The sequence below is a fragment of the Tachyglossus aculeatus genome, chromosome 23, assembly GCF_015852505.1.
Source record: "Tachyglossus aculeatus isolate mTacAcu1 chromosome 23, mTacAcu1.pri, whole genome shotgun sequence".
In the NCBI taxonomy this organism is placed as follows: Eukaryota; Metazoa; Chordata; class Mammalia; order Monotremata; family Tachyglossidae; genus Tachyglossus; species Tachyglossus aculeatus.
This window is the reverse complement of record NC_052088.1, coordinates 16,176,464-16,189,204: the sequence shown is the minus strand read 5'-3', so window position 1 is coordinate 16,189,204 and position 12,741 is coordinate 16,176,464. Positions and strand designations below refer to the sequence as shown.

General features: G+C 44.0%; 1 protein-coding gene across 1 annotated transcript; it reads right to left on the bottom strand.

Annotated features, from left to right (window-relative positions):
- Window positions 1-32: 32 nt before the first annotated feature.
- On the bottom strand, window positions 33-12,603 carry LOC119944788 (survival of motor neuron protein-like). Its single transcript, XM_038765935.1, has 9 exons — window positions 12,521-12,603; window positions 10,625-10,696; window positions 8,232-8,357; window positions 7,600-7,800; window positions 5,709-5,861; window positions 4,079-4,150; window positions 3,095-3,205; window positions 2,000-2,083; window positions 33-577 (listed from the first exon to the last, which is right to left on the bottom strand). Exons 1-8 carry the CDS (start codon window positions 12,584-12,586, stop codon window positions 2,036-2,038), a joined length of 849 nt encoding a protein of 282 aa, XP_038621863.1. The 5' UTR covers window positions 12,587-12,603; the 3' UTR covers window positions 33-577; window positions 2,000-2,035.
- Between the last annotated feature and the right edge of the window lie 138 nt (window positions 12,604-12,741).

Here is a 12,741-nt window from a genome sequence, read left to right as displayed (position 1 = left end):
TGGTTCTGAACAAAATTTTAAGAAGGACACGATTTGAAAAATGAGATTTTATTCACATGTAATGTAAACAAACTGTGCCAACCACTTTTATCTGTTCACCAAACTCCCTCTTCAAGTTCCTAACACTGGGTCAGAGCTCAGATATTCTAGGTGAAAACTGCCACCAGTATCACTCAGCTGCTGATGGCTCTGCTGTAAGTAAAGTTTAGTCAAAACTAATGCTTTTCAAAAGTTTGTGAATAACTGGAATGCAGACCAAAAGTTTTAACATCCAAGAACAATTTTAGTACTGAAAATAGATCTGCGCAAGGTGAGAGGCAGCCTAAAAGTGATCCGCTGCAAGTAAAAAGTACAGGTAGGTTTTTTTTTTTTCCAGACAACTCAAAACTATTTAAAAAGTATTTTGCTTAGATTATTTAACCTGCTACCATTGCAACCTGTGCACCCGTGAGTAAACTCATAAGGTCGTTACATTGGATTGTGCTATCGAGTCAAGTCTTTCTGAAGAAAAATAACACCTTTGTCCGTATCTCCAGAGGAGGAATGAAAAGCTTGTCTCCTTGGGAGCCGGCAGTACCTGAATTGGAGAGAGGAAAATAAGCAAAATTAATGGGACTCCCCTCCAAGAGAACCGAACTAGGGAAGGCGGGGGGGCATGGAAGAAGTTGCCTTCCTCCCTCCGGATATCTGGGTGTGGCTCGGTCCCAGCAGCTTCCATATTGGAAGCAGGCTGGAGGTCTGGAATTTAAGCCGAAGATAACTTCCTCCCCACTTTTAACATATTAACCCTCATCTCATTTCTGTTGAAAACCCTCAAAAGGCAATTAGTGCCCGCCTCCGACACGCAGCAGAATTTAACACAAAAGCCTCAACCTGCAAATACTTTCTAAGCAATAATAATACATGTAGTCCTTGTTAACTGATTATTATGCGCCAAGCGCTGATCTAAGTTAACTAGATGTGTGTTAATCCAGTTGGACAGTCCCTGTCCCACATAGGGCTCACACTCTTAATCCCCATTTTACAGGTGAGGAGACTGAGGCTCCCCGAGAATTTAAGTGACTTGTGGCAGAGACTGCGAGCCCACTGTTGGGTAGGGACGGTCTCTATATGTTGCCAATTTTGTACTTCCCAAGCGCTTAGTACAGTGCTCTGCACACAGTAAGCGCTCAATAAATACGATTGATGATGGTTAGAACCCAGGTCCTTCTGACTTCCAGAGAGAAGCACCGTGGCTCAGTGGAAAGAGCCCGGGCTTTGGAGTCAGAGTTCATGGGTTCAAATCCCGGCTCTGCCAGTTGTCAACTGTGTGACTTTGGGCAAGTCACTTCACTTCTCTGGGCCTCAGTTACCTCATCTGTAAAATGGGGATTAAGACTGTGAGCCCCCCGTGGGACAACCTAATCACCTTGTAATGTCCCCGGCACTTAGAACAGTGCTTTGTGCATAGTAAGCGCTTAATAAATGCCATCATTATTATTATTCCAGGCCCGTACCCTATCCACTAAGCCACACTGCTTGAGCATCCATCCAAACACTTTTTGGTAATGTAGGGTCGATAGCCTTAAGTCACGGTTCTCTCGGCTCTGGTCAGATCATTAGTCGACCCCTCTTAAAGCAACTTAAACTACGCTGTATTATTACTGTGGTGTCTGTCAAGCATTGTTCTAAACACTGGGGTGGATGTGAGTTAATCTGGTCAAAAACAGTCCCCATCCCACATGGAAGTCACAGTCTAAATAGGAGGGAGAACAGCTGCTGACTATATCCTCAGTGATGTGGACTTTTAACAACTGCTGCTGCGTAACACCCAGCACAGATGACGGCAGTGTGACTTAGGGGAGAGCCTCTCTGGGCCTCGGTTTCTTCATCTGTGAAATGTGCATAACATAGATTGTGAGCCCCGGCCCAATCCGATAGGCTTGTACCTTACCCCAGGGCTTGCCATAGTGGAAGAGCTTAATACCTGCCATCAGTATTATAACCTACAAATACTCACAAATGCAAAGGGGAACCGTGCGGCAGACTTTCCTCTTTATTTGAAGTTTTGGTGCCTTCCTTCCATTCGGCTTTGCTTTAAGCCCTGGAGGACAAAATACTTCCCGTTAGAAAGTCCCGCCTGTCAGCTGCAAATCTGGAATTTGTGGCACTGAACTTGCCTACTGGAAAATGAAGATACTGGCTTTATTTCTTACCTCCTCTCCCCCTGATCCCCACGCCACCCCGCTCCAGCTTCCTATGGGCCACCACTGGTCGGCGACCCAAGTCCCACCGTCATTGAGGGAATCAGGAAACAGAGCTCCCGTCTCAATCAATCGATCAATCAATCGTATTTATTGAGTGCTTACTGTGTGCAGAGCACTGTACTAAGCTCTTGGGAAGTACAAGTTGGCAACATATACAGTCCCTACCCAACAGTGGGCTCACAGTCTAAAAGGGGGAGACAGAGAACAAAACCAAACATACTAACAAAATAAAATAAATAGAATAGATATGTACAAGTAAAATAGAGTAATAAATATGTACAAACATATATACATATATACAGGTATCTATATATGTCTATACATATACATGTCTACACATATATATGTCTATACATATATATATATATGTCTGCTTATGTCTATATGTATATATGTCTATATATATAGACTCCAGGGGTTCCCTATGGAAGGAGCCATCCAGAACCAGTTGGAAGGATGGTGTGACAGGCCGAAGTGAAGGAGTTTAAGAGCCAGTGTAGACCAGGCCTGCCCACACAAGCCTCAATTTACCGGGATTTTCCCAGTCTCACATGGAGCCAGCCTGACGCTGGCACCCGACGTTCAAAAATATCAAATTCCCCCTCAATAGCAGCATCCTCTTTAGGTCTCCCCTGGCTACCCTTGGCGCCTGCCCTGGATTATGAACCTGGATTACGAACCTTTCTTTAAAATGAATCTGAAACCAAAATAAGCCCTCATATTGAAAACCCTTCACTGATATTGCTTTCTCCATCAGAGCCTTCAGAGTGGCCTAAGTTCAGTTGACGAATGCAAACCAAATCCTCCTGAGCTGAATTTCAAGCGGGAAGATCTGCTTCAACACTTACCAGATAATAGCCCGTGTGATAGCCACTCATGTACCAAGCTATTAACATGCTTCCCAAAGCATCATCGTCTTCAAAAGAATCTGGAGACATAGGAGGCGGAGGGGGAATCAACTGAGGAATAGAAGAAGACACGCTTTTAGAGTCACTAATATCCGCTCACAGAAAAAACAAAATTGGACACTAAATCTACCTCCGGCTTTTACAAAAAGCTCGCTTATAATCAATCAATCGTATTTATTGAGCAGAGCACTGTACTAAGCGCTTGGGAAATACAAGTTGGCAACATAACATAGCTTATACAGAATAGAGCAACTCCTTGGGGAACCGACTAAAAAGGGAGCCGCAGCCACCCTCATCATTTGAAAATTTTTTATGGTATTTGTATTAGTATTGGTTTACTATGTGCCAGGCACTGTACTAAGTGCTTGGGTCGATACGAGCTAGTCAGGTTGGACCCAGTTTATGTCCCGCATGGGGCTCAGAAGTCTTAATCCCCATTTTACAGCTGAGGTAACTGAGGCCCAGAGAAGTGAAGTGACTTGCCCAGGGTCCCACAGCAGACAAGTGGTGGAGCTGGAATTAGAACCCAAGCCCGTGCTCCATCCACTAGACCACACTGCTTCTCTGGAAATAAAGGGCAAAATCAGAGGCTGAGTAAAATGTATTAATTTGGGGTAAATTTTATGTTTTAGTTTAAAAGAATCCGACTTCTCCTTTCAGGTCCTCAGAACTCTCTTCAAACTGGGAATGACCACCCCAACAAAGATTCGTGGTAAAATGGAAACACTAAATCTTGTCTCCTTGAAATGAAAAAGGAAACCCTGTCTTTCATTTGGGCTGAGATAAGGGTGTTCAAGCAAAACCAACTCTATTTCTATCTATTAAGTAAACTCCATAGGCAAAAAAAGTGAGTACTCTCAGAGTGGCAGGAACTCCTGACCTTAAAAACTGCAAGGATCACGAAAAGCAGTTATTTACACTTACTGGTGGTCCTGAAGGAAATGGTGGGGGCCAGCCTGATAGGAAAGGCGGTGGGGCACTGAGTTTTGGTCCGTGCTGCAGTCAAATATTTCCATAGAAAAACGAATTAGATTAAATAAGGAAACAAAAGGTAGATGCATTTTCTGGTAAGGGAAATCGAAGTGCAAAATACCCCAAATTTATGAACTCTAAGTATATGTCAGACCTAGGTAAGGCTTCCTTTTCCCCTCAAAATTTTTTTTTTCTAGAAAAAACCTTTCAGAACTTTTTTTGCTGCTGCTTTGAAGATGGGGCAAAAGGAAAGCGTTACCTTGGGTGGTTGGATTTGTTTGTTATTCACTGTTGTTTCGTATTCAGGTAGGGACCATCTCTATAGGTTGCCGACTTGTACTTCCCAAGTGCTTAGTACAGTGCTCTGCACACATAAGCACTCAATAAATACGATTAAATGAATGAATTCATATTTATTGAGCGCTTACTGTGTGTAGAACACTGTATTAAGTGCTTGGGAAGTACAAATCGGCAACACAATTAGTATTCCACTGCTCAGTGTGTCTGCCCACCCTGAGAGCCCCATCCCATGCGGGACAGGAAAGTTTCTACTCTAACTTGAAAATACCTCCGGTATAGCCCAGAATAAGGATTTAATACAATCCTTAACTACCTGGAGAACGATACAGTCCTGGTCCTGCAAAAAGGAATAGATTTTAGTGGCAGTGGTTTGCATCACTCATACTCTTCCTGCCAAGGCACAGAGTGCAATGAACAAGGAGTTGGTGGTCAGAATATTTTCTACACACAGGACCCACTATAGGTTGAAAGTGACGGCGGCACAGTGCCGAAGCCGGGCACCTGGTGCCGTCACCCAGACTTGGGTTGTGGTTGTGGTTGTCGTCATCATCATCATCATCAATCGTATTTATTGAGCGCTTACTATGTGCAGAGCACTGTACTAAGCGCTTGGGAAGTACAAATTGCAGCATATAGAGACAGTCCCTACCCAACAGTGGGCTCACAGTCTAAAAGGGGGAGACAGAGAACAAGACCAAACATACTAACAAAATAAAATAAATAGGATAGATATGTACAAGTAAAATAAATAAATAAATAAATAAAGTAATAAACATGTACAAACATATATACATATATACAGGTGCTGTGGGGAAGGGAAGAAGGTAAGATGGGGGGGATGGAGAGGGGGACGAGGGGGAGAGGAAGGAAGGGGCTCAGTCTGGGGCTCGTCGCCCACAAAGTAGGCCGTGGCCTTCACAGGTGGGATTCAGGCTGTGCCCCTGGTCTAGACTGCAGTATAACCCGGAGGAGAGGTTAGCTGCAGTCATATGATCGGACCGGCACCAAAGCCTGTTTAGCCACACTTTTGCAGACGTGGCCGATGACTTCCAAGAACATGAGTGCGCGGCAGGAGAGATGGGATCGAATGTGGCGTTAGGGGAAGAGCTGAGAATCCATTAATGCAGAAGGAACATTACGAAGGCCTATTTCATCATCAATCGTATTTACTGAGCGCTTACTGTGTGCAGAGCACTGTACTAAGCGCTTGGGAAGTACAAGCCTATTTGCTGGCTGACTGCAGCCGTTTCAGAGACGCTTCCGCTGGTCAGAACGTGCTCACCTTTCCCAGCCCGGGCAGGGGCGGAGGCAGTGACGGAGGAGGAAAATACGAGTTCCAGTGAGAGGCTTTGGCTTTGTTGCGATTCTGTTTGCTTCCACTTGACCTGGCCGATTTCTCACTTTCGTCCGTTGAGTACTGACTTTGATTTTCATTCTGAAAGGAATGTTTTTGGGAAGGGTTAAAAATGGCCCCTTAGAAATACTTCATTCCACACTATATTGTATCAACTTATGTTATGACAACTAGCCTCACTGTGCTCTCTAAGGCAATCCTAGAAACTGACTATGCATTTAGACCCTTCAAATATTTTTCAAAACTATTACTGCGTCAGGCTTCTAAATTATATATTTCCCCCGACTTGAGAATAGTGTGATGTGGCCAGCCTCAATTTCTTGTGAACTTTCTTTTTCAGGACAGCCAATGAATCAAGTACCTGTTGTCCCTTTTCCTTACTCTGTGAGCCCCATGTGGGACAGGGACTGTGTCTGACCTGATTATCTTCTATCTACCCAGTGCTTGGTGCGAGCAGACAACAAATACCATAATTATTAGTATTTAATATGTGGTTTCCCAAACAATTTTTTAAAATGCATCTATCAACTGTTTACTTTGTGCTAAGCACTGGGGTGGGTATCAAGTAAGCATATTGTACTTAATCCCTGCCCCACATGGGCTCACAATCTAATAATAATAATTGTTGGGGGGGGGGGGTTAAGTGCTTTACTATGTGCCAAGCACTGTACTAAGCGCTGGGGTAGATGCAAGGTAATCAAGACGGAAAAAGTACCAGTCCCACACAGGCCTTGCAGTCTCAATTAGAGAGAGAACAGGAATTGAAGCCCTATTTTACAGATGAGGAAACTGAGGACACAGAGAAGTGACTTGCCCAGGATCACACAGCAGACCAGTGTGAGACAGGGACTGTGTCTGACCTGATTATCTTCTATCTACCCAATGCTCATTATGGTGCCTGGTGCAAGCAGACAACAAATACCATAATTATTAGTATTTAATATGTGGTTTCCCAAACAATTTTTTTAAAATGCATCTATCAACTGTTTACTTTGTGCTAAACACTGGGATGGATATCAAGTAAGCATATTGTACTTAATCCCTGCCCCATATGGGCTCACAATCTAATAGTAATAATTGCTTGGGGGGGGGGGGGGGTTAAGTGCTTTACTATGTTCCAAGCACTGTACTAAGCGCTGGGGTAGATGCAAGATAATCAAGATCGAAAAAGTACCAGTCCCACACAGGCCTTGCAGTCTCAATTAGAGGGAGAACAGGAATTGAAGCCCTATTTTACAGATGAGGAAACTGAGGACACAGAGAAGTGACTTGCCCTAGATCACACAGCAGACCAGTGTGGGCCAGGGACTGTGTCTGACCTGATTATCTTCTATCTACCCAGTGCTCATTATGGTGCCTGGTGCAAGCAGACAACAAATACCATAATTATTAGTATTTAATATGTGGTTTCCCAAACAGTTTTTTAAAAATGCATCTATCAACTGTTTACTTTGTGCTGAGCACTGGGGTGGGTATCAAGTAAGCATATTGTACTCAATCCCTGCCCCACATGGGCTCACAATCTAACAATAATAATTGTTGGGGGGGTTTTTTAAGTGCTTTACTATGTGCCAAGCACTGTACTAAGCGCTGGGGTAGATGCGAGGTAATCAAGACGGAAAAAGTACCAGTCCCACACAGAACTTGCAGTCTCAGAGGGAGAACAGGAATTGAAGCCCTATTTTACAGATGAGGAAACTGAGGACACAGAGAAGCGACAAGAATCCCACGTCTCTGGGCACTAAGTCCTGGGTGGTTTCCATTGGGCCACATCTAATTCCTAATTAGACAGAGAGGGAGAGCGCACGTGCGTACTTACCTCCCGAACATTTCCTTCATCTTGTCCTCCTTCAGGATTGTTTGGGGGAAGCAGGTCTGACAGATTTTGCTCTTCTCTATTCCCATACCCAGTATAAACTACAACACATGTCCCTTTCTTCAAATCCACCGAAGCAACAGTAGCTGGATACACATTGCTATCTTCAGACCAAATCGCACAACAAGCGTCACCAACTCTCCACTGCCACAAAGGAAAACAGCAGACTATAAGAATTCAAGCAGCGAAAAAGGCAATTTGCATGTTATTATTTACACTAATTAGCAAATCTGTGTGGTTGACTTGGGTTTTCTCTAGAATGAGCAGCTCCAATTTACATGTTCTTTTCCCAAAGAGACTCATAATTTAATTCAAATACTTTCACTGCGCGTAAAAATAGTTCGGTAGACCCAAATAAAGGAATCTCTTATCGCCCTTAAAAAACAAAACTGTAAGAGAATTACAATCCATTTGCTATAAAGGTTTCATCTCGATCCCGAAAATACCTAAAATAAATTTAGTTAAAAGCAAAAGGAGTTTGGTAAGTTTGAAAGTCTCCGCCTCAGACTGTGCTCCTTCTAGTATCAACCAAGGAGACGGGCCTACGGGCTACGGTCTGTGAATTTGTAGATGACCTGGGGCAGTGGGGCAGTGTTGTTCTTCTTCTTGCTTCTGCTCTTCTTAATCGTTTTTTTTTGGTATCCGGAACTTTTTTCTTGTTTGTCTGAAGGTTCAGAACAGTCACCGTTCTTCAGAGCATTCTATTAAAAATGCAAAGAAATAGTACATATGAACCCACAACATCTCATGCAAACCAACTCCTTTGTACTGCCACCGGCCCTGGCGCTTAATACAGTGCACTGCACACAGTGAGCACTCAATGCCAGTTATTGATTGATTGATATTAACTTTTGAACAGTGCTTGGCACATAGTAAGTGCCTGACAAACACTACAATAATAACCTAAATATGACACTCAGTTCTTGAGCCCCTTCCTTCCTCTCCCCCTCTCCCCCCCTCCATCCCATCTTACCTCCTTCCCTTCCCCACAGCACCTGTATATGTATGTACATATTTATTACTCTATTTATTTATTTTACCTGTACATATCTAGTCTATTTATTTTATTTTGTTAGTATGTTTGGTTTTGTTCTCTGTCTCCCCCTTTAAGACTGTGAGCCCACTGTTGAGTAGGGACTGTCTCTATATGTTGCCAACTTGTACTTCCCAAGCGCTTAGTACAGTGCTCTGCACACAGTAAGCACTCAATAAATACGATTGATTGATTGATTGAACAGTGCTTGGCACAGAGTAAGTGCCTGACAAACACTACAATAATAACCTAAATATGACACTCAGTTCTTGAGCCCCTTCCTTTCTCTCCCCCTCGTCCCCCTCATCTTACCTCCTTCCCTTCCCCACAGCACCTGTATATATGTATATATGTTTGTACATATTTATTACTCTATTTATTTTACCTGTACATATCTATTCTATTTATTTTACTTTGTTAGTATGTTTGGTTTTGTTCTCTGTCTCCCCCTTTTAGACTGTGAGCCCACTGTTGAGTAGGGACTGTCTCTATATGTTGCCAACTTGTACTTCCCAAGCGCTTAGTACAGTGCTCTGCACACAGTAAGTGCTCAATAAATACGATTGATTGATATATGTATATATGTTTGTACATATTTATTACTCTATTTTACTTGTACATATCTATTCTATTTATTTTATTTTGTTAGTATGTTTGGTTTTGTTCTCTGTCTCCCCCTTTTAGACTGTGAGCCCACTGTTGGGTAGGGACTGTCTCTGTATGTTGCCAACTTCTACTTCCCAAGCGCTTAGTACAGTGCTCTGCACACAGTAAGCGCTCAATAAATACGATTGATTGATTGATATATGTATATATGTTTGTACATATTTATTACTCTATTTATTTTACTTGTACATATCTATTCTATTTACTTTATTTTGTTAGTATGTTTGGTTTTGTTCTCTGTCTCCCCCTTTTAGACTGTGAGCCCACTGTTGGGTAGGGACTGTCTCTATATGTTGCCAACTTGTACTTCCCAAGCGCTTAGTCCAGTGCTCTGCACACAGTAAGCGCTCAATACGATTGATTGATTGATTGATTGATCTCTCCATCTCCTCCCCAACCCAGAAAGTAGGGCTTATCTGAGGGGTGGGGGGGGGTAGAAAATAAAAAATCTGCCAGATTTAATTTCTTCCTTTCTCCAAGGAATATGACAGACCATAACCACCCCATCATTTTGTATTGTAGTGAAATTAAAGCTCTCACAACGTCTGATCTAAGCGGGTTTCCATTCAGCTCAGCAGCCTATACTGCCATTCCGTCATCCGCCTTTGAAAAGGCACCACGACGGAATATGTAGAAATTAAGCAATGCTTCCCTTGCTAGTCGGTGGAGTCTCTGTTTTTCTAAGATGTCACCCAAGGGGCTGCCAAGCCTTCCCTTTTATCCTGGCCTGGACCCAGAGCGTTTTTCAAAAGAAGCTGCATCACGAACACCCGCTTCATTCGAACCCTGACCCGCCGGCCAGCCCTTCCCAAAACCGCCCAACCCAACGAGGCAGGTGAGATCCCCAGTCAGCAATTTAATAATTATTTTTGGTGTACCAACAGGCTGTCTGTTTCCAATAAATAACATAAGCTAATCACCTGTCCTTTGCCATATGATGGCAAGATTGTAATTTCACAACACGTAAAACGTGCAGCGTCTGGACCCAATTTAAATGCCACTGACGACAGATTTACGAGAGACACGTCCAAAGAATCACAGAGTTTATCACAATGGCCCACTAATGTGACGATAAAAACACCCCCTTTTGTATTCTGTTAGGGAACCGATGATGCGTTCTACCATCGCGATCTGAAAGTGAAAAATATTCAGCCCTGGTTGTGGTGATAATAAGCAGACGATAAATCCACATAATGCCCGCTAAATAGAATGGGCATTTTTTTAAACTGGCCAGAAATGGGGGTCCAGGAGGGCAAGAAGGACAAATACCTTAAATGATGCCACGGCCTTATCGTAGGCCTTTATCAGCGCCGTATCATCCCATATATCAGAGTCATCACTCTGGGGAGAAAAATGACAGTTATTAAATACAGTTGAATGAAGAGAAAGGCATACGACTCTCATCTCAATACTAAATTGACCGTAATTGCCAATTAACCCAGATACGGCTGACCGGAAGATCTCGGATAAATGTCCAGCACGTCTCTTGTCAGAGATGGGGAAGCAGCGTGGCACAGTGGAAAGAGCCTGGGCTTGGGAGTCGGAGGTTGTGGGTTCTAATCCCGGCTCCGCCACTTGTCGGCTGTGTGACTTTGGGCAAGTCACTTCACTTCTCTGGGCCTCAGTTCCCTCATCTGTACTATGGGGATGAAGCCTGTGAGCCCCCCGTGGGACAACCTGATGACCTTGTAACCTCCCCAGCGCTTAGAACAGTGCTCTGCACATAGTAAGCGCTTCACAAATACCATCATTATTATTATTAACAAGTACCAATATCATTATTATTATTATTATTAATTCCTATTACTAACTTTTCTGGGCCTCAGTTCCCTCATCTGTAAAATGGGGATGAAGCCTGTGAGCCCCCCGTGGGACAACCTGATCACCTTCAACCTCCCCAGCGCTTAGAACAGAGCTTGGCACTAGAAAGTGCTTCACAAATACCATTATTATTATTACTATTATTATTAATTTTTATTACTAACTTCTCTGGGCCTCAGTTCCCTCACCTGTAAAATGGGGATGAAGATTGTGAGCCCCACGGGGGACAACCTGATCACCTTCAACCTCCCCAGCGCTTAGAACAGAGCTTGGCACTAGAAAGTGCTTCACAAATACCATTATTATTATTATCATTAATTTTTATTACTAACTTCTCTGGGCCTCAGTTCCCTCATCTGTAAAATGGGGATGAATCCTGTGGGCCCCACGGGGGACAACCTGATCACCTTCAACCTCCCCAGCGCTTAGAGCTCGGCACTAGAAAGTGCTTCACAAATACCACCATTATTATTATTAATTTTTATTACTAACTTCTCTGGGCCTCAGTTCCCTCACCTGTAAAATGGGGGTGAAGCCTGTGAGCCCCCCGTGGGACAACCTGATCACCCTGTAACCTCCCCAGCGCTTAGAACAGAGCTTGGCACTAGAAAGTGCTTCACAAATACCATTATTATTATTATTATTACTATTAATTTTTATTACTAACTTCTCTGGGCCTCAGTCCCCTCATCTGTAAAATGGGGATGAATCCTGTGGGCCCCACGGGGGACAACCTGATCACCTTCAACCTCCCCAGCGCTTAGAACAGAGCTCGGCACTAGAAAGTGCTTCACAAATACCACCATTATTATTATTAATTTTTATTACTAACTTCTCTGGGCCTCAGTTCCTTCACCTGTAAAATGGGGGGTGAAGATTGTGAGCTCCCCGTGGGACAACCTGATCACCTTCAACCTCCCCAGCGCTTAGAACAGAGCTTGGCACTAGAAAGTGCTTCACAAATACCATTATTATTAATTATTATTATTAACTTTTATTACTAACTTCTCTAGGCCTCAGTTCCCTCACCTGTAAAATGGGGGATGAAGCCTGTGAGCCCCCCCGTGGGACAACCTGATCACCTTGTATCCTCCCCAGCGCTTAGAACAGAGCTTGGCACTAGAAAGTGCTTCACAATTACCGTTATTATTATTATTATTAATTTTTATTACTAACTTCTCTGGGCCTCAGTTCCCTCACCTGTAAAATGGGGATGAAGCCTGTGGGCCCCCCGTGGGACAACCTGATCCCCTTGTAACCTCCCCAGCGCTTAGAACAGTGCTTCGCACATAGTAAGCGCTTAATAAATACCATCGTTATTATTATTATTTATTATTATAATACCTGTCCGGCGCCCCGTCGGAAGAGCACCTCGTGCGCCTCCCCCACGACTCCGGCCCCGGCCGCCATGTTGGCGCAAGCTCCGCCCGCCGGGCGCCGGCCCGACAGTGACGCACTTCCTGTAGGGACAGGGGCCACTTCCGGTAGGGACAGGGGCCACTTCCGGGGGAGGCACCGCCTCTTCCGGCCCCGGGGCCTCCTGGGACGGGTAGGCGTTGCCGGGG

Excerpts from the sequence above, each read along its gene's own strand:
- LOC119944788 (XM_038765935.1), bottom strand. The coding sequence starts at position 12,586 with ATGGCGGCCGGGGCCGGAGTCGTGGGGGAGGCGCACGAGGTGCTCTTC. Across the intron at positions 8,358-10,624 it reads AGGCCGTGGCATCATTTAAG|AATGCTCTGAAGAACGGTGA; the intron begins GTATTTGTCCTT and ends CATTTTTAATAG. Across the intron at positions 3,206-4,078 it reads CATTTCCTTCAGGACCACCA|TTGATTCCCCCTCCGCCTCC; the intron begins GTAAGTGTAAAT and ends TCTATTCCTCAG.